Below are 23003 nucleotides of genomic sequence, written 5' to 3'. Positions count from 1 at the left end.
AATGTGTTTTTAGCTCGTTGTAATAAAATGTAGATAAAGCTTAACAATATATCTTTCATGAGGATTCATTTGGACTGAAATTAATACCAACAATCTGTTACAATGGTTTAGGACCGCAGATTAAATGAACATTTGTTATCACTGTGGAATTGGATGGTCAAAGAGCATATATCTAATGATAAAAGTGTTTCTGTTGTTCATTTATGGAGATTTTTAACTGACTATCCTTATTCTTATCTCTTCTACTTCATAAAACTACTTTTAGTAGTATTTACAAACATTCTTTACATTATGTAATTATACTGAATGCTGATTGTTGTGAACCTCAGGATCCTCAACAGTTTTCACCACAGCAAGAAACCCCAATACAAAACACTAAAGATGTAGCGTATGCTCTATACATGTAGTTTACAAGAAATCTCCATTTCATTTTTAGAAAAATCATAACAATGATGTTTTTCATATGTTAAAGGTGTTAGGTCATGCCAGCTGAAGAGTGATAGTTACATTTAATTCAGTATGTTAGTTGTATTTGATATAAACATAGTCTTTTTGAACAGTTAAAAGAAACATAACCTTTACATTCAGCTGTTTGGAGGAGTTTGGTTTAAAAAAAGAATGAACTTGGCAACACGAAGCAAGACATCACCTGAGGTTGAACGCAATGTTGTGTTTAAAATATTACTGATAAAGTTTTAAGGTTTCATACTATAATTGCAATGAAACTATAATATAATGTTCTGTAACCTTATATTATGTAATGTTCACAGGCAGTTTCAATGGATTCAATACTATAAACATATATTTATGCATTTTTTTTAATATATATTTTCATGTATGAAGATGAATTATGCCCACTGCATTATTAAATAAGTTTATGAGGTACATATTAAAGGCAGGTTCTCATGTTTGAATCAACTTGACAGCAGAGAACTTCACATGCTTCACATTTAAAAAACCAAATCTCACTCATCAGACTGATCAAAATATCCACTCATGACTTGTTTTTGCTTGGTGTAAACTAGATGTGGAGCACAATGACATTATTTGTATCTGTGTCTGTTGAGTGATCCAAATATCCATATATGAGATGGGCGTGGTCTATCTGTCTATTTTTAAATAGCGTTTAACCAATCCAGAGATACAATTTCTTTTCTAATCACGTGGAACATCTTCCCAGAAGAGTTTAGAGTTTAGGTTATCATATTTACGTGTAATTAATGCATAGATATAAAAAGATATAGATATAGATATATAAAAAAATATATATATGAAGGACGCTAGCAGAGAGTTAAGATAAAAGTCTTTAATGAAACAGCCGAGGAGTAACCATATTTATTTAATAAATTTTATTTTGAAATGACAAAAAAAAAGATGACAGTGATTTGAGAACTGCAAATATAGTACACTTGAACATGTTTTTCTGCCAAATGCTCGGTCATTATATATTCATCGTGCATCATATTTCAGCAAAGTCATCCCAGATGTATGAAACATTAACAGAGATAGGGGGGTTTTAGCTGCTATAGCATGTGCTGCAGAAATGAGAAAGAGATTTGCAAGATTTACAGTGTCACACAACACAGGATGATGCTAATTTACTGAAGTGTGACTACATACTCACAGTGCCTTGCGTAACCTCCTTGGTGTTTTAAATAGAATAGCCTTCATTTGTCACATGTACAGCACAGTGAAATACTTTCTTCGCATATCCAACTTGCTCGGAAGTTGGAGTCAGAGCGCAGGGCCAGCCATGATAAGGAGCCCCTGGAGCACAAAGGGGTTACTTCTGACCTTCCGGTCAGTAACCCAGCACCTCTCCACTCCACTACCACTCCACTTTTATTGCTTTGCCACATTTAATTTTTATTTGACATGGATATACTGGAACTACAATGTAAGTTCAAAATGGTTGGATTGTAAACGAAAACATCTTGTTTTAAACGTAAAAATTCAATAATCCTAAAATGTGATTGAATATATATTTACAAAGTAAAACATGGTGGTGGTAGCATCAATCTGTAAAAATGTTTCTCATTGGCAGGGACTTGAAAAGTGGTCAGAATTAAAGGAAAGACAGAGGGAAAAAAATCCAGCCTATTTCTTAAGGAAAACCTGTTGTCTGGCAGAGATTTTATACTGGAAAGGAGATTCACCTTCCAGCAGGACCACTGGAATAGTTTAAAGGGAAACATTTAAATATCTTTGAATAGCCAGACCAGTGCAAACCCTCTAAACTAAAGCAGCTGGAGCAGTACTGCTTAAATGAATGGGCAACAATCCCAGTGGCTAGATATGCTAAGCTAATAAACATTCCACAAGAAACTTGCAGTTGTATGCTGGCAGACCTGCAAGTAGTAGGAGTAAGTAGCTACTTTTGGTTATCAGACACTTGTAAATGATCCATTCTGTACTGAGAAAAATCTAGAAAATAATGGATGCACATCAGAGTAATTACTACTAATGCAAGCAGGTACCATAAAAGATTACAATCTCACTGCTCAGCAGTCACTGGGTTTATCCTGAGCTCAGTTTACTGTCTGTGTGAAGATTTAAATGTTCAGACGTTCTCGTTGTTTCCTTGTGGGTTCCTTCAGGTATTCCGTTGGTTCCTCCAAAGTCCTGTCAATAGCTAAACTAGCTACTCTTAGTGTAAATTAGAAGGTGAATGGTCCCCTTTGATGGACTGGGATCTCATCCAGGATGTGTTCCTGCCTCACTCCCAGCGATCCTGGAATAGAATCCACTATAGCCCAGGATAAAGTGGTGAATGAAGATCAATAAAGGCAGTCTTAGAAGGGGCATGTTTTGAATTTTGGTATGGAGTTAGATTTCATTAACCATTGGCGTGCTTTTGTTTTGTAGATCTCAATATTATTAATTGATAAAGAAGTTATTTTTGCCATAGTCTATCTAGATTTTGTCTTTCTCAAAATGTACAGATTATCCCTCCATTCCTTTCCGTGATATCATTGTTTTTGCTTTACCTCCAAGCCTATATTTGTTTTTCAGTTCCTTTGTTTCCTCCCTCCCTTTCATACTTTCTCTCTCTGTCAGTCTCTTGCGATTATTGTGCGCTCATGCTGCATCATTCAGGACGACACGTGCTCTCTGTTTATTACCGTGGCGGGTGGGAGGGAGAAAGGAAGTGAGAGAGGGAGGGCGAAAAAGAGAAACAGAGAAATAGAGGTTCAGAAAGCAGAGTCCTCATAGGGTAGCAGCATCTCAACAAAACACACACGGACGCTCACGCTCACAGAAGGAGCAGAAAAACAAAGAAGCCAAACACTCTGAAATCATCTTCCATTGAAGAAACAGCAGACACAGAAGGTCTCCAGGTAGGAGATATACATGTCTTTATATCATTATTTATTGTTTCATTTATTTTGTATTTGTGAAGCTCATATGCAAGTCTACAACGTGTGTTTTGTGTGTGTTGTGTGTAAGCTTGACTTTATGTTGGTGTGTACAGCTAATGGCTACGTGTTGGAGGATACTTAGAGAGAGATCAAATGTATAACAGATTAAGGCCCCCCCTAATGACCTTTATAAACACTCAGCTCACTCCTACGCACACGTTCTGGCTTGGAGTGTGTGAACGAACGAGCTTCTTGTGCAGTTGCTACACGTCTGGCTGAGGAGGTGAAGGTCGTTACATTAGATTTATGGACCTGCAAAAAAGCTGCGTCAGATGCCAGAAGAGACCTTGCTGAAAATCAATCTGGACACACCTTTAGCTTTAACAGGTGGCACTTGTGGATTCTTTTGGCCTCTACTATGTGCTTGGGATATATTTGGAGGCTGTGTACTAACCGATAACAATGGCTCTCTGGTCTCGCCTTAATCACCAGCCTCACTTCACATAATATTTGACGCCTGAGCAGCTGGTGAGGGGCCAGACTGCAGCACAGAGATGGAACTTCCCTAGGGTGGTATGCTCCCGAACCGGGGGCTCGTTTTACGTTGGATTCAATTGGCCACATTTTTTGGAAATCAGGTTTCGAAACCACTGGCCCCTCCCAGCATTCCCTTGCACTCTGATTTGTGAAACAGCCACAGCGTCAAGGGCTTTGTTTGTCTCAGCGCTGGATGCAATTTGAACTGTAGTGATGTGGTGGATTGCGTTCGAACTAGACTGAGGAAAGGTCTAGATGCCAAAGCAATTAAACCTTTTCAAATGGTTTGGTATGGGTTACATTAAGAGCACCTGTGAGTAAAATAACAAAACATGACATGATATGTATATGTTTCCAACAGATGTGCAGTCTGTATTCTAAAGTACCCAGTGTGCATGTACGAATGTATGCGCATATATTGTTTACACACGTAAGGTTTGGCTGAAGTTCAAGCTTGTCATAGTGACGGTGAACAGCAAGCTTTTTTCAATACACACATTAAGTCTGCACTGGGCTCTGCTGGCAAACCCTCACTCCTTTAAACCAGAAACATTATCTTAGGTTTGTTCATTTCTGGTGGACAAGGCTTGAGATTAACTGTGTAACATCAATAACCAGGCAATAAACTGTTGCAAAAGCTGCCATCTGTGGGATCTCTCGGACTCAAACTATTGAGAATTCTCACATGCAGTGCCTGCTCCCTGTTACATAACGATGCAACACAAACAGTCTTGCCAACTTTCTTTCTGCCACAGTTATATATCTCATGGACTCAATTCCCCCTTTTTGGGTCTGGACTGCAGAAAGTCAGACAAATGTTTGTCTTTTGTGTCTAAAATCATACTTTTTTTTTAATGAACTCAAGCCATTCAACCTCAGAGTTTGTAAAGGCTCCCATTTTGTCTGCTCTTGTTTAGCATCTAAGCTTTGCCTTACTTTTTTTTTTTTTCCCCCTCAACCTTTAATGATGCCGATATCACTGGATGCTCATTTTTGCATCCACAGTTCAATACAGAAATGCCTTAATGCTCTTTATGTGTTTAGTGCAAACTTCAACGGTTCTTGTTTTGTACTGCTAGATGGGGCCCGGATTGTTCTGGAACTTCCCCTCCAAGACTAGCTGCACGGTTTCACAGACCCTGCTGCAGACGATGTACGTAGTTCTGCTTGCAACCGTAGCTCGTAGTCTTTTCTTTTTTTTTTGGCATACAGTCCATCTCTTCATTCCTTTTTGTCCGTCTTTTATTTCCCATTCATACCATTGACCCAACAATCGTGACGTCCTCCCATGTCACCTTGAGGAGAATACATTTCAAGATCTGTGATGCATGCAAGCAACCAATCATTGCACAGCATGGGTCCTACATTCATAGACTGCAGGTTAATAGTGATAGATTGTCTAAGTTGTTGTTTTTTACTGGCCAAACAGTGCAAGTGTTTATGCCAAAAAAAATCGAGATCACTTGAATAGACAGCCACTCCTCCATGCCTGTGGTTTCTTTGGCAGTGGAACAAAGTGCATTAGTTGACTCGCTGACAACGTGCACGCTTGCACGTCTCACAGTCATATATACCCGACTTTTTTTTTGGATTGTGATGGAGATGAAGGTGCTATCAAATTTTTCTGACAGTTTTCAGGAAAAAAAAAAAAAAACACATGCTAAGATGAGCTGCAGTCGAATAGACTCTTATTAACTGACAAGGGTATTTGATCCTCTGGCTGTTCCGGAGAGTCCTGGTTCATAGTGGGGTTTCTATTTAAAGCAACAACTGGATTAATAAAGGATTCGTCTAGATTTTGACATCTTGCAGAGGGTACTGCATGTGAGGACCCGAATAACTAAAAAAGAAATGTGGACTGATATGGTCAGTGTGTCCTAAAGGTGGGTTTGAGCTGGAACATCTTAAAAGTGTCCCTTCTTTTGGAAATGGTAAAATCAGTCATGCAGAAAACCACACATTGCTTTACCATCTGCTGGCCTGGCACAGTGCCTCTGTCTTGGATCTGTCATGGTAGGAATCTGTGTATAGGAGCTGGAAGTAGAAATTCCTCCAGAGGCATAGAGTGTCCCTGATGTTATAGTTTGAAAGCCGGATAGTTGGACTATGCTTATGGGCAATAACCCAAACTCCTATCAGAGGTGTGAAGAGCGCACCCATTTAATGATTCCCTTCAGTTTACAGTTTTGTTGCTGGAAGTGTAATTAAGCAAATATTCTCCAGTACATATTGAGTATTTGATTTTCTAAAGATGTCTGAACTGGGCTCATGGAGAAAGATAACAAAATATTTGCCATTGTTTTGCAGGGATGCTGCTTTCTTGGTTGTCACCAACCTTGGAATTTCAAAGGGGTACTCTATACTCAAATGTTTTTGTGTGATACCGTAGCTGATGAAAGTTACACCTTTTAAAATAATTCTTTGGATGAAAGTTTTGTGCCGCTGAAACCAAAGTCAACGCCATCAACAATAAAGTTCTGGAAGTGTTAAAAGCATACAGTGATTCTCTTCTAAAGCCACTAGCAGGAAGACAGCATTGGACAACCTGAAACTCTCAGGGACACTTACAGGTACTTTAGTGCCATTTTTTTGCACAAGCTCAGATCTTGCTGATTCTGGTTCTTTCAATCCAGGTCTATTTTTATTCTCATCGTTTAATCAGAGATGAATAACAAATGTGCTATCGCTCAATGTGTTGTATAATTCGAACCAAGATTTTAGCGGTGGTTTTCTCATACGGTGTGATAAGCAATAAACATGATTAAATTACAAGGAATTAAAGGAAAGGCAAAAACGTCAAAACAGGTTCCATTTGGAGGAGCACCCTCTAGTGGCACACCATTTTCACACTACAATTCAGCCAAAGGAATTTAGGAATTATTTATTTATCTATTTCTAGGTGTAAATCAAGGCCTTTAAGAACATGACACTTTTCAAAAATTCAAGGAAATTAAAAGCCTTTCATTCTTTGCTAACCTTCTGGGATTTGGTTTATTGGCGGGCCTCTGCAAGCATGCTAAAGATTAGGGTTTCTCAACTCTTAACTTTAAATTCACTGCCGTAATCAGTTTCCCAAGTACCAACACATCTGGTTTAGCACACATTGAAAGATAAATACTTTACCCAGTAGCTAGATCAGATTTTAGGAAACGCTCAAACTATGCAAGTGTATATTCCTCCATAGGCACGGGGTCTCTCTGGAACCATGGCCCACTAACGAGACAGCCTTCAGGACTAAAGAACACTGTGGAAGCCTGCGGCAATGTTAACATAAAAAACAGACTTTGTTTATTAGTGCTTTTTTTTCTCAACCCCATCTGGTTTCTGTCTTTCATCTTCCACATTTACATGCTCCATTTCATTAATTTTATGTTTAATAATCCATTTTTTACCTATGGGAATTTTTTTTCTGTATGAGAAGAGTTTCCAGTGTTCTTCTGTATACCTCATTAGCATTATAATTTGAAGGACTGCAGATTAGAGTCTATTATATTCCAGATCTAGGATAACAATAAACAGACCAGACCAGATGACAGGAAGGATGCTGTTTTGTGGCCTTATTGGCTTTGTCTTGACTGGACAAGAGTCAATATTTTGTCTGTGATTGTTGCCAGATTATCGAGCCAATCGCTTCTGCTATTGACAGTCAGACTCTGTTATTCAAATTCAGTCTGCTGCCCCATATACACAACTGCACCAGATTTTAAAGTTTACACACACACACACACACACACACACACACACACACACACACACACACACACACACACACACACACACACACACACACACACACACACACCTTCTTTGTTCTTCTCCATCTTTGTGGATGATGCCTACACCTAAACCTAATGCTTACTGAAACTCGAAAATCTGAATTTATTTTGAATAAAAGCATATATAAAGCACAATCAGACAAATGTGCGTAAGGAAATTTGGTCCCCGCAGCGATATAAAAGCATAACTGCTCAGTGCCTACACACACACACACACACCTACACACAGCCCAGTTTTCAGCCATTGACTGGTATTTGGTATACTAGGTCAGACTTATTTCTCATGAACAGCTAGACATATTTAAACAATTTACAGTGTTACACATTTGACCATATATTTCTTTCAGCCAATTTTCAGAGTTTAGTAATCACCAAGTTGAACCCATGAACTAGTTCTTCTTTATCACATGAAATAACCAAGGTGAAAAACTGTCCCAGCTACTGCAGATACAAGGCAAAAGCAACTCTGCATGTACTACTGAATTTAATAAAAGATTGCACTCGCTACAGTCTTGATTATGCATGTTGTTTACGCATGAGCTCATAAAGGCGCACGATTGGCTAGTTTGGCTCTGACTGACAGGAAAAAGAAACACAGGTTCTATCCCAAATGCTGTTATAATGGTTAAAAGCAATGTTTCATTAAAGTTATAATTGTTGAAAATAAGATAGTGTTAGTGGAAAAGAATAATTTTTGTAGGGTGTCACTAAACCAAGGTTCCATTCAGCAGTAGGTTGCCTGGGAAGGCAGCATGTATGTGCAAGATTTGTTTGCCTAGAACAAAGTTGGTAATTCAGGTTGGGGGTGGAGGGGGTGGGTGTGGGGTGAAGGTCTTCTATATCTCTCTTAGAGAAGGCAATCACATGATCAACAGTTCTGTGGAAAGTAAAAAGAAAAAGGTATCGAAATTGAACTTAGGCTTTAAAAATGAAATGTAAAAGGTTAATTTACCATTTAATGAAATAAAAGCCTGAAATAGCATACATATCGAAAGCAAGGGCAAACGTCGAAGCAGAAATAAACAGAAGAACCCAGCAGGCTTTGCCCATGCTACTTGACGTTGCCATAGCAACACTGGCATGGGTGCAGAGCCCAATAAAAAGCCTGTATAAGTCATCATGGTTTGGTGTGATAGAAGTGCTATTTTGGGCAAGGGGCAAATATGAGACAATATGTCAGATGTCTCCTTTCAGGAGCTGAGAACAACTCGTAAACATCTGTGAGTCAGCATTAGTGGCATGTCAGTTTATGATTTTGGCCAGAGGAGGGGGTATGAGGAAACTGATCAGATCTAATGAGCACTTAGACAGTCATCCATTAGGAAGTGTTTTATGTGAGCGATATATATATATATATATATATATATATATATATATATATATATATATATATATATATATATATATATATATATATATATATATATGTATATAAATAAAAGTGCATCTAACTTGATGAATAATGTAACAGGTTTAGTGGGTCTGGAGTGAAAGAGCTCCTTGTTTTCAGGTCTCTTCATTAACACATTTGAGAAAGAGCTAGAATGCATGCTGGCCACTGTTGTCACAGTTACCCAACACTTGGCTTCGATTGTGTGATTTTTGTCTGCTGTTATGCAACCAAACTAATCAACCCCTCAAGAGCTGCTGAATCATTCTCACACCATCACAGTCAAATGGTTGACGGCCAATAAATTACACGGGGTAAAAAACCTGAACATTTAGAACCATATTGAATACTTATTCAGTATGATAAGGTAATCTAATTAATCCCTTACAGGAAACTCATTTGTTGAAACAAACAAACAAATTTTTAATAAATGTCATTTGCAAACTGTTAAAGATTTAACTCTTGGTTACTTTAAAACAGGCCTTCATTTGGATGATGACGGCGACATGTATGTGAATATTTGATCTGTTAACTGGTTGTATATGTCAGATTTATTGTGTGACTCGGCCCAAGAAAATATTTGGCTATGAAACATTGTTTTCTTAATCAAAAAGTCAGTGTAATGATAAAAGAACAGATTAAATATGCCAGTTTATGGAATGTTTGTGAAGACATTTTATGCTCCCTTGTAAAATTATTTTATAGTATTAAAAAAATACAGTAGTTTGTTTTTATAGATGGTGTGGCTGCTGTATTTAGTAGGAAGGAAGGAATGAAGGAAGGAAGGTAGGAAGGAAGAACAGGTGTATACTTACACCAGTAGGAAGTAATGAAGGAAGAACAGGTTTGTACTTACACCAGTAGGAAGGAATGAAGGAAGAACATTATACCAGTAGGAATGAATGAATGAATGAAGGAAGGAAGGAAGGAAGGAAGGAAGGAAGGAAGGAAGGAAGGAAGGAAGAACAGGTGTGTACTTACAAGAGTAGGAAGGAATGAAGGGAGGAAGGAATAAAAGAAGGAGGATAGAAAGGCAAGAATGAAGGAAGAACAGGTGTATAGTTACACCAGTAGGAAGGAATGAAGGAAGAACAGGTGTATACCTACACCGGTAGGAAGGAAGGAAGGCAGGAAGGATGGAAGGAAGGAAGGAAGGAAGGAAGGAAGGAAGGAAGGAAGGAAGGAAGGAAGGAAGGAAGGAAGGAAGGAAAAAGGAAGGAAGGAAGGAAGAACAGGTGTAAACTTACACCAGTAAGAAATAATGAAGGAAGGAAGGATGGTAGGAAGGAAGGAAGAACAGGTGTATACTTACACCAGTAGGAAGGAAAGAAGGAAGGAAGGAATAAAAGAAGGAAGGAATAACAGGTGTGTACCTATACCAGTAGGAAGGAATGAAGGAAGGAAGGTGAGAAGGAACAACAGGTGTGTACTTACACCAGTAGGAAGGAATGAAGGAAGAACATTATACCAGTAGGAATGAATGAATGAAGGAAGGAAGGAAGTACAGGTTTATGCTTACACCAGTATTTTTTTAATATATTTTAATAGATTTCTATTAGTATACCATTATTAACATATCATTATGATCATATGTTCACATTGTTTGGAGAGTTAACAGCCCTGGTGTAAAGGAAATACTTTTCTCCTGAATTAAGCAGACATACATTTGAAACACTTTATCACCATCAAATGCTATGCTGGTTTGTTTCTCACTGCTGCTCTCTGTGAAATGATTATACTTGGTTTTTCTGTCACGTCTACCTAAATGCATTATCAAGTATGTGAGTATCTGTTTGCTGTAGCATGATAAAACAGCACGATGCTAGTTGTCGACTGTGTGAATTGGTGACATGACCTGCAATGAATCACATCCTGTCGAGTCCATTCAGCTGGGATGATTAGCATTAGCAGGCTGGCTTATTGTTTTTTATTGAATAGGCGTCCGTCTGAGTGATGGAGCTAGTTTATCCCTGTTTACTTAACAACAGCTGTATTGTAGAAGTAATGTGTGTGTATTGTGTTGGGAATATGCTCATTTCTGGATGCTCTAAGAGATAAATGTGATTTTGCAGTGGAATGCTCTGAAGCAGCCTGACTAATCTCAGGTATTTTTTTTTTTTTGTCGTTGCTATGGTGATTTCAGGTTGCTCTCCAAGATGGCTGGCATTAAGGAACAGCAATTCATCGAGGAGAAGCCGTTACTTCCAGAAACCAGAGGCCAGGAGACAGAATTGGTGAGTTTGTGTGTGTGTGTGTGTGTGTGTGTGTGTGTGTGTGTGTGTGTGTGTGTGTTTGTTACATTCGATGCATCTAATTATAGTGTATGAAGTAGGGATTTGGGTGTCCTCATTTTATGTGTGTGTGGATGATTTTGTATGTCTGTGAACCCACATAGTGCTCCATTTCAGTTCCAGCTTATAGAGATATGAAAAGCACGTAATGCGGCGGGGGTGGGAGTGGGGGGAGACGGTGGTTGGTGGTGTCGAGAACGACGTCATCTAAAATAATGGTGTGGAAAATAACACCTTTATAAAAGCCTGTTTTTTTTTATTTTTTATGGCTTGGAACATTCTGTATACTTGAGCACATAAAATTGTGTTGGATTTCAAGCCGCATACAGTGAATGACGTAAACCGGCAACTAATTAAAGCTCTGGTTGATTGCTGAAGTGTTTTTACTTCTGTGTTAATCAGATCATTTGAAAAAAGGGGAAAAAAACTTTTTGAACTGTGATTCGAAATTTTGCCATGCAGAGAGGATTTATTCTTGTATAAGGCTTCTGGAACGTTACAAATGCAAATCTTAACAGAAATATAACTCTGAGATGCAAGAAAAACATTCTGCATAATGTAAACTGCATGGCTGAATCAGCATAGAGAATTGAAACTATACTGCAGTGGTAAAGTCCAGGCAAAAAGGGTCAAAACCAAAAACACTAGGAACTGGACTTGATCCACATAGACTATAAAGTACCATAATAGACTATATAGATTATTTGTAGATCATTAAACATATGTTTACTTCTTATTCAAATGGCATTAAGAAATACAGTGAATTCATGCATGTGTTATATGTGTGGTGGTCTGGAAAACCCCATTGTTTGGTGCTGTGGCAAACGACCAAAGTTATTCTTCTACCAAATCAAATAGGGAAAATGTAAAAAAAAATGCAGAAACGCTATTTTTTAACAGAGATTAAACTAAAAAATGAACAAGCCAGTTTAAAAAACAAAAGATGTAACAAAAATGCTAGCTTGATTAGTTTTCTTCTCACATTGAACATCATGCTTTCAAGTTGTAGGTTATATTCCAATAGAACAACAGACACAATCAGTTATGTCAGCACTTAAAATCTTCGATGATTCACGTCGCCTACATTGTAGAAGTTAACAGAACTGAACTTTTTCCTTACAAATGTAAGTGGAGTAACTTAATGTTACTCAAGGAAATATTTAAATTGCAATCAATTCAAATAAAATCCATAAAATATTTGTTGTTTTTAGGCAATCAGAGACATTGTGCTGATGTCTTTTAAATGAATTGGCATAAAACTTGTAATGAAAATTGGAAAATTTTGCCAGTAACGAGATTTTAAATAGCTAAAAATTTACATTTTTTTTAAATAAGGGGCCTATTCCCAGGCCACCACACATTTCCTTAGTGGTTATTTTTGCAAGGTTACTTTAGCAAATTAAAGGTTATAGGTTTTGGTGCTAAACACTGAGAATTCCATAATCAGGAAAGGTGAAATTTGTATACGGCATAGTATACAAATGCTGGGATACTGATTGGAAGGTCGGGGGTTCAAGCCCTGGAATCGCCAAGCTGCCACTCCTGGGCCCCTGAGCAAGGCCCTTAACCCTCCTTGCTCCAGGGGCGCCGTATCATGGCCGACCCTGCACTCTGACCCCAGCCTCTGAGCAAGCTGGGATATGCAAAGAACAAATTTCACTGTGCTGTGATGTATATGTGACAAATAAAGGCTATTCTATTCTATTAGTACATGTCATAGTCGGCACATCTACAGGACGCTGTTTGTTTTTCCTGTAACACGTGTTTATGTGTAATGAGGCAGGCGAGAGGAACATGTGTGAACGCAGGACCCTGCCCCCAGCCAGCACGCCCTACCCGCAAGTGGCATGAGATCGCTCGCCATTGGCTCGGTGTGACACGCCGCCACCGGACCAGCGGGGGGTGCATCCTGGTAACAAATGCACAGGCCATGCCCACTTCGTCTAACAGTAGATTAGAAGTCAATTCCTGTTTAGAATTACATCTTAGAGTAGCTTGGAGTAAATCTCCTCTTTTGGAGGATCACAGAACTGCAGAACTTAGTGTTTTTTTTATTTGCAATTGGCAGAGGCTTTTATCCAGACTGCCACAGCCAAGTGTTTCACCAGGGTTCTCGGTCTGACCTGGGGTTTAAACCTTAACCACTGAACAACAAAAGCGACGCTGCAGCGCTTTAGTCATTTAGACTGTGCAGGCAAATCATGTTATTTTGTATTCAAGGAGCTCAAAACCTTTTCCACATTTTTCATCACTATACATGTACTAGTAATGTTCTCTAGTTATATCAGCACCTTTCGCAGGAATAACAGCCCAAAAAAAATCCCAAAACAATACATTTATCTCAGTATAAACATATTTCAACATGTTTTGCTTTAGGTTTTGTGGTTGAGGTAAAATCCCAGCTCTCATCCCTGTATCCCAGTTCAGTGCTTGGCTTGGATTCTGCCTCACTCAACCCTGTTTCGAATAAAAGCATCAGCCTAATGAATAAATAAATACTAAACTCTGCAGTCGATAAACATACAATAAATTAGCCAACAATATTCTATTCAGTAAAGTGACTGTGTTTGCAGTCATTGTAGATTCATATGCTTTTCAGAAATAGGAGCATACCTAATAGAAAATGCTTTACTATAAGGTCCAAAAATAAGCAATATACTAATACTAATGCTTTAATAATAATGAATAAAGCTATGCATTAATCAGGAAATAATGAAGTGTATACACTAACAGGCAAACAAATCATATGTGAACTTTTTTTATTTTATTTATTATTTTTTCAATTTTTTTTTTTTTATTGAGCACACCCCATTCTAAACTGTAACTGAAACCAAGACATACAGTATTATAAATAAAAGTAAATACCCAGTATACTGTCGACTTTTTCCACCTGTGAAACATATAGATTGCATCATTATTATATAAATGGATAATTAGCATATTATTATTCTTTATTAGCATAGGTTATTAATTTCTGTGTTTAATTTGAGCCAGGTTCCTGCTAGAACATCATCATCAACATTAGATTGCTGTAGTTATTTAAATATCTTAAAGTTCAGACTAGTTAAAAAGTTACTAATAACTGTTGCTGATCCGAATAGAATATTGATGACTATTCATATACAAGGGATATAAAAAAGTCTACACACTGCAGATATAAAGGTTTTGTGATGTAAGGTAATCAAGATAAGTCAAGATCCACTATATACAGAAAAGGTTGTGGAAACCTGACTTTAAATTCATATGTGCTAGATTTGATTCACATATCCCATTCTACATTTAATTAATTTAAATTAGTTTTAATAACCTTCATTCTTCTGGGGTGATATTTCAATATGAGGGAAAGAGTCCCCGGGGGCAGCCAATGTTCCAATTCATCCCAAAGCTGTTTAATAGGGTTGCGGTCAGAGCTCTATAGTGGGCCAATCAAGATCTTTCCCTCCAAACCATGTAAACCATGGGTTGGTTCAGGAAGCTGGCTTTGTGCACAGGGGCACTGCCATGCTGGAACAGGTTTGGGTCTCCTAGTTCATGTATGTATTCTACCAAGTTTGGGGAAGAGCCACATATGGCTACAAAAGTCAGGTGTCCCAATACTTTCTCCCATATAGTGTAGATTATCTCAGATCAATAACCTGGTTGCAGAAGTGTGAACACACCGTAATTAAAACATAGCATGCACTCCTATTGGGTCTTTTTAATCTAGCAACTAAGCTCATCTCTATTTAACAATTTTTAACAGCCCTTTTAGTGAGATCATGTGTTTATTTGTATTTGTACTCTGGTTTGTGCCAGAAGGTGATTGTATTCTTCATCTTCTGCTATCTGGAAGAGGCCTACAGGTATAAAATAGATAGCCCTAGTATAAAGAATAAAAAAAAAACAGGATACTTCCACCACAATTCACTCTGGATATGGTGATCATTGAGTGTCTTGTGTTTGTACCAAATGCAGGAGAATTATGAAAAAAAAAAAAAAAAAAAAGGGTTTACCTTTAACCACTATACTCCAAAGCCCTGATATGTGAAGAATATATAGAGATTATCACATTCAGTTAGATATTCGTGCAGCCCATTTCATGTTGTTGTAGGTCTTTTGACAGGCTTGCTATTAATGTTTAGTTCCGTAAAGATGTCCTGTTCTTGTTAATGCCATTAGTGTGCCTCAGTTCCTTTTTTTGATGTTGATTCACATGGAACATATTGTATTCCATGGTCCATCAACCATATTGGAAAATATTTTTTACTCCTTTCCTGCTTAATACCTTTGATCATAAACCAGTGGGATCCTGTAAAAAGCTTAAACCGTAAAGATTTTAGGAACAAATAATCCAGGTTATTGTACTTTTTGACTATTTCCAAAAAATTCAGTTTTTTTCCTTACTTTCTTTTGATTTGTGTTGGTTTCAATGACATCTTGCATGATTAATCTTGGTTTCATTTCTTACATCACACTATACTGCAGTTTGTTCAGGGGTGTGTAAATATTTTATATATCCATTGTATGTCTAAGTTGTCTGTTAATATCTGCACTAAACTATTTCCTAATGAAAGAATTCTAAAGATTAGTGCATGTATTAATTCATTAGCATGAAAGCATTACTTAACCCTCATAAGGTCTTCGTTTCCTGTTTACAAATCTGGTCTTTGGGGTCTATATGACCCCAACAATTGATAGAGAAATTATACAAAAAATATACATTTTTAATTATACAAATAATATATATATTTTTTTTGTTTACTTCTCATCTATTCATTAATGCTGTGTTTTGGGAGATATGAAGTACTTTTGTACCTATTTACCACACAATTCCTCAACTACACCATAAGCTTGCATATGAAATATTATTTTTTTATGAAAAAATCACTTAAATGATGATCTAAATTTCTGATTTATGCTGGATTTATAGATTTTTTTTGGACAAATGAAGAAAAAATACATTTCACATTTCCCATTCATTTCAATGTGGGGTCATATTGACCCCGAAGACCAGAAGTGTAAAAAAATTTTTTACATACCTTCAGAACAACCGAATCAAGCCCAGTTTTTTTGTGTGTGTATAGATAGTTTATGTTGGAAAAGTCACAAAATATTATTCCACTCAGATGAAGGGAACCCTTTTTTTTAATCAAGGAAAAGTCGATTGGGGTCATATAGACCCCAAGGACCGATTAAAGGTTAATTATTAATATATTGTTTATTGTGGACCTTATAGTAAGTAGGATTAATTTATGAATACGTCTTCTTTAGGCAGCAAAAATAAAATTATATAATTTCTGATTGCATAAATTGATCGAGATTATGTAAACGCTGCTTGAGGGCAATAATAATTTCAGTGCACAGGTTTGTAAAAGCGTCACTTCTATCAGTTCATCATAATAAATCACCCCAGTCATGTTAGGTCAGGAGGCTGTAGATGGGACAAAATGTTTACGTTGTTTTTTTTGTTTTTTTGTTTTTTACATGTGAGTGTTTCCCTGCATTCCAGTACTGTGTGTAATGTGCTCTTGTCGACTTCCCAATATCATTTCCTGTTATGACTTTTTTGAATGCTTAAGTGAAATTGGATAGATCAGCATTTTTAGGTTCAGTTTTTAAAACAGAAAAGAGTCGATAAGGTTTACAGGCAGATCACATACAGAACTTCTTAATTTAAGTAAAAATTCCCTTGAATTCAAAACATAATTGTATAAACACTTACATTTACTGAATGTCTGAAAAAAACAGCATGCTGTATACTATATAAATATACAGTATGATTTTACACTGAGGCTAACATTAAGTTTTATTTCTAAACTGTCATGTTTGCAAGCGTGATTATTCTTGTTGCTTTTTGATACTAGCTAGCTGTTGAGATGTTTCTTTCTAAATTTAGAACAACTCAAAATTTTTTAACAAAAAAACCAATACGTTTCAAAAGGTAGCCAAACATTCATGGGTGATTTAGATTTTGAACATATTCACTTAAAAAGCAATACAATATCTATGAGTTTAGTCACTAACATTAAATTAGTGAAAGTGTTAACTAAGACTTTCCTCCAAATCTCTCATGTTTGCTAGCATGATAATAACTAGCCGAATGCTACTGTACTATCTAGCTGTAACAATACAATCTAAAGAGTGTAAATAGCAGCAAGAAGATTATAGTGCTGGGAATTGGGTCTCATTCTCACTGTCCCATTTGCTAATATTTAGATTTAGATCATCTTCTTAAATCTCTTGTCTGATGCTAAGAAAAAGGTCATGTTTTACAATTATAGTGAAAAGTAGCTCAAAACGTAGAATGAAGTGAGATAAAATATTAAAGAGCTTCTGAGAGTATGACTCTGTACAGAGCTGAACTTAATATACAATACTAAATATAATTGAAAGCTACTGGTCTGGTCTCCTAGCTGCAGCTGGACGCTCATCTACAGTATGTAGCAAACACTTCTCAGTCATGAAGGGAAGTCGACGAGGGCGTGTTAAAACACTATTGGAACAAGGTGTTCGACTCACATTAGTGTGTCAGTAAGCGCACGCTTTTGCAGATGACTGATCACTCTGTGTGTCATTGGATTAGTTCACGCTCAGTGTTGTGGCTTGTACTAAGTGTTTTGTCAGTGGTGGCATTTAATCTGCATCATGTTTAGCCACAGGCCGAAAGAATCCCATAATCACATAACCACATTCCCAGGCTTTATTTTGGTGAATCCCTGAAACCCGCTAGTCTGAATGCAACTGCAAGCTCTTGTTTGTCTCTCTATCCCTCACAAGCCAGATTGGCTTACTCTTCTAACTTACACAATGTATCCAAAATGATGTTAAATCCAGGGATGGTAAGTTTATATTTTTTTCTGCAGAGCTTGCTATATAATCTTGCACTAGTTGTTGTGGTACTATTACTAATATTTTACTAACACATCTCTCTTAATTGTTCAGCAGGGAGAGTATCTATGTTCCCAGGGCCACCTGTTTCCCAGGAAACTTTGAAGGAATTATAATTTTTTTTTAACCCAATGCTAAAATGCGCCATTTTCAATGCAGCCTGAAAGAATATACCTGGCCCTGGGGATATAGCATGAATCCAATAGACTTCTGACTACTGATTCAAGACGGGTGGACGGGTGACCCTTTCTTCCAACACTCCACTTGCATACGTGTTTAATCTATTATTTATCATTTTCAATGATAAATAATACCATGCATATCATTATGTGGAGTTTTAAACGATATGCATGCTTAGCCATGTTCTTGTACAGTTTTCTTTTTCCTTAATCAACTTCAATCAACGTGTATTATATTTTCAGCATCTTTGCTGTTTCAAATAACAAAATCTTTCGCTTTTGAACCCTTTCAAGAATCTGCTCAGACACAGTTGGCCATATTCAGAGTGGACAGCCGAAGTACATGTCGCTATTTATATGGGGAAAAAACACTTTGAAAATGTATTCCGCTTATGTTGACACTTAAATTACACCTTAAACATTTACTATTAGAGATAGAAAATGCAGACTGAAAAACAAGACCCAATTTAAAATGAAGGAAATTGTTAAAAAAAAAAAAAAAAACAGTTAGATACAAAAGTATTGGAACACCAGACTTTTTTATGTGTGGTTTTCTCCAAACTGTTCACACAAAGATGGAGGCACACAACTGTATCGGATATCTTTGGATGTGGTAGCATTATTATGACACCAGATGGGGACTAAATGTCCAATGGGATTTGTCGATATAGTGTAAATCTAATAGTCTTGTAGTCCAGTATTTCGCAAATATATACTGTTGCAGCAACAATATTTATTACATAAGTTACTGCCAATTTGGTCTATCTAACAATAGAAGATGCTCGGGATAAGCAGTGTGTCCTCTGCTGTTGTCTTTGAAGAAGAAAAATGCTGTAAATTTGAACAGAACAGAACTTCAAATTTTTTAATATAATTAAATATTAATGTCATGTATGCATATTAACACATTTATCAGTAGCCTTGAAAGGCATTCAATAGTTATGTAATGTATAGAACGAAACTATTTTCAAACAGTAGAATTTAAATTAAATTGCTCCTTACTTGAGCTGATTTCATGCAAGAAACATACAGGCTTAAATCCAGGTTGAGGACTGACCACACCATCTTGTTAGCCAGAGGCCTGAGTACTGCATGTGCACAATTACCGTATATGTTCTTGCAACACGCTCAGCTCAGCTCTGAATACAGCACTGTGCATAATTTGATGTCTACACCTAAGCTAACCCTTTTCACTTGTGTAATTCTTGCTGTGTGTTGTTTTAGGACGTCCCCTTACACACACTAACCTCTCTGCTTCTCTACACTGTTGTGCAGGAATTGATCCATAATTCAGTTGAAGAATGAAAACAAACAAGAACCGGTTATCATGTTCTGTCTAAATGCTAGCCGGTTCCTGTTTTCATTCTGTTCCTCTTTAGCCTTTTAGTCATCTGTATTACAGCGTATTTAAGTAAAGAAAACAGTCCTGTGCATATGAGAGCAACTGGAAAGGATGAGCATTTCCCTTCATGTAGAAAATATTTCACAGTGATTTATAGCCGTCCAGTTAGTTCTCTTTCAAGCAGCTCCAGTTATGCTAATGTGTTTTGTACTTTTGCGTAGTTATTCCAGCGGTCCTGACTGCATTTATGTTCATGTGTTGCAGGAGAACTGTGAGAGCTTCACACCTGTTGGAGACTGGAAGGTACTGGAAATATTTTCTATTAGGTTGCAATGTAATTCCTGAACCCCAAGTAGCAGCAATATTCATGAAGATAGGTATCAAGTAATAAACCAAGGGTACAAAATTCAGGAAAGCAAAATAGAGTATGCAAGTGGAGTGTGCAAGAATGGTGACTGTGCAAACACTTTAATGTGGTCTAAGACTATAAATGGAGGCCCAAAGTTTTGTGCCCAGAGCTTTTGATCCAATGCTCCTAGAAGTAAGAGCTCAGATGTATTAATTATGTATGTACAAATAGAGTAGTTTTGCTCTCTTATGATTTGTGTATGAGAAATAAAGCATAAAGGCAGACTAATAGGGATTTGTGTATAGCTGAATCACTGTGACTAGCATGACTGTAAAGACAAGGTCAGTTTGTCTTGCTTTTTGATTCTTATACTGTACATGCACCGTATGATCAGATATCAAGCTTTCAGGATGACAGTGATACTGTATTTAAAGTGCAGTGTAGTATACATCATAAGAGACTGAAGGACATAAGGTAATGCTTTATTTAAAGCGTATCTACATAATGACCTCATGCTACATGTACATGCCCTAAAAACAGTCCACATTCAGGCTTTCTGAAAATGTATTATGATTTTATTTCAAATGTAGTCTAAAGAAGAATAGAAACAAAAATCTAATGAAAAAATGCATGACATGGAAAATCCCATCATCCAAGGAAGGACTACAATAATCTCTACAGAACTGAGCTAAACAGGTTTAGAGAGCCTTCTAGTGGTTGAAGAATTTGATGTTCAAATAATATGTTCTCTGGCAGGTAGAACAACAACATTATTTAAGTGTATAAGAATGCATAAACTTTTTAATTTTTTTATTTGTTTATTCTTATCAATTAAAAAAATGGAAAGTAAATGAACAGAAGAGAAATCCAGATCAAATCCATATTTGTTGTGACTACCCTTGGCCTGCAAAACGTCATTGATTCTTCTACGGACTTACTGTACATTTGCACAATTTTAGAAGGAACTCGTCAAGTAGGTTGTTCCTTCTGTCTTTTTATTCAATCCCAGACAGACTCAAAGACGTTAATATCAGGACACTGTTGGGGCCAAAACTATTATTACAAGACTAAAGATAGTTCTTAACGACATTGACTGTATGTTTGGGGTTATTTTCTTGTTGCAGAATAAATGTGGGTTTTGTATGATGGATAAGTATCTGCCTGTATTTCTCAACATTGAGGACGCCATTAATCCTGACCAAACCTTCAGCTTCATTTGCAAAAATGCAGCCCCAAACTTGCAAGAAACCTCCACCATGCTTCACTCTTAAATTGAGACACTCATTACTGTACTTCTCTTCAGCCCTGCGGCAAACAACTTGCCTCCTGGTACAGGAAGATATTTTAGATTTTGACTCATCAGTCCAAAGCACCTGCTGCTATTATTCTCCACCCCAGTTCCTATGTTTTTCTACATAGTTGAGTCGCATAGCCATGTTTCCATGTCGGAGGTATCGCTTTTTGGCTGCAATTCTTCCGTGAAGACCACTTCTAGCCAGACTTCTTCAGACAGTAAATGGGTATACCTGGGTCCTACTGGTTTCCATTAGTTCTTTGCTAATGGCACTGAGGGACATCTTCTGATGTTGAAGGGAAGTAAGCATGATGTGTCTCTCATCCCCTTAATTAAATTTCCTTGGCCGAACACTGGGTCTACAGTCCTCACAATTTCCTGTTTCTTTGTTCTTTTATAAAATAGCTTGAACAGCACATAATGAAAGCCCTGTCTGCTTTGAAATCTTTGTCTGGGAGAGACATTGCTGATGCTGAATACATACCTTGTATCTTGTTGCTGTGCTCAGCCTTGCCATTTTATATTCCCTGTGACAAACTTCACCTTAGTAGCAGAACAGAGTTTGACTGTTCCTTACCCAGTTTGAAGCCTCCTACACAGCTGTTTGTGTTTAGTTAATGACTGTGTTTCAACCTATGCATGAAATTGATCATTAGCACCTGCTTGGTATAAGTGGTTAATCATGCACCTGACTCTGATCCTACAAAATCTCTGACCTTCTGCAGTGTACAAAGTGTGCAAAATGTAAGAATCTTAAAGCCAAAATGTGGTCACACCAAATAATGATTTGATTTCCCTTTTATTCATTTACTTTCCATTTTGTTGATTGATAAAAAATAAATGATTTGCATTTGTATTTTTTGAAGCATTTTCACTTTACAGCATTTTTTGACACCTGCTTAAAACTAAGCATGTCTTGAACTCTTTTGCTGAGACTGTCCTGAGGTTCTCTGAATTGGCTGCTTTCAGCACTTCCTAGGGGTATTCTTTAGATTTAGGTGGTATTTAATTTCTTTCTCTGTCCAGATGATCTGCTAAATTATTCAGATCTGGACTCTGTGGAGGCAACCCATGACCGTCAGTGTTTTATTATTTGTTTTTCTCTTCAATGCAATCCAATGAAAATGGAACACTAGGGCACTGTAGATCTACAAATCTAGTTTGTTATGGAACAAGATCACTGAAGTGATTAGAATATTTATTTATTTATTTAGTAACTGCATTCATATCTTATTCATAAAATACCAGTTTACCATGTGACCTGGCCAAGAAGGCATCATTTTTATATTGTTAAAATATATTTTTATATTATATGTAATATTTTTATTGTTAAAATACAACAATAACAAGTTAAAAAAGACACAAGATTTTATAAATCAGTTAAACAGAAAACAAAATACCTAAGTAATAAAACCAAATATTGCAGAAGCATCCTCCATTCCTGCTTAACTCGATGTTATTTATATTTACCATCAGTTGAACCAGTGAAGGGAGCACAGTTAGTTTTAAGTGTTCTTGTAAGTTGTTCCACATTGTTCAAGCATTAAAATTAGAAAAAAAAATTCCTAGCTATAGCTAAATAACAAATCGAATAAGGTACTTTTGAGCCACGGCTGTAA

At 37.0% G+C, this 23003-nt stretch overlaps 1 protein-coding gene and 1 long non-coding RNA gene across 9 annotated transcripts in view; both read left to right on the top strand.

The window, feature by feature from the left end:
- The first annotated feature begins 3137 nt into the window (after positions 1-3137).
- Positions 3138-23003, top strand: part of ndrg4 (NDRG family member 4) — a 39054-nt gene continuing 19188 nt past the window's right edge. Inside the window, exons 1-5 of one of the 8 annotated variants that reach the window (XM_083561079.1) lie at positions 3168-3338; positions 4976-5049; positions 11206-11296; positions 13137-13265; positions 20006-20044. In XM_083561079.1, the coding sequence (XP_083417205.1) occupies positions 4976-5049; positions 11206-11296; positions 13137-13265; positions 20006-20044 (333 nt within the window). In that variant the 5' untranslated portion in view covers positions 3168-3338. Of the gene's footprint in view, positions 3339-4975; positions 5050-11205; positions 11297-13136; positions 13266-20005; positions 20045-23003 lie in introns of all 8 variants that reach the window. The other 7 variants (XM_083561080.1, XM_083561082.1, XM_083561083.1 and 4 more) reach the window with 7 other exon arrangements.
- LOC310737031 lies at positions 9830-10890 on the top strand. Its single transcript, XR_014536734.1, has 3 exons — positions 9830-9922; positions 10007-10173; positions 10460-10890. It is a non-coding gene; the product is annotated as an uncharacterized lncRNA (long non-coding RNA).

The sequence above is a fragment of the Silurus aristotelis genome (genome assembly GCF_946808225.1).
Source record: "Silurus aristotelis genome assembly, chromosome: 14".
NCBI lineage: Eukaryota > Metazoa > Chordata > Actinopteri > Siluriformes > Siluridae > Silurus > Silurus aristotelis.
This window is presented reverse-complemented; position numbering and strand designations above follow the sequence as displayed.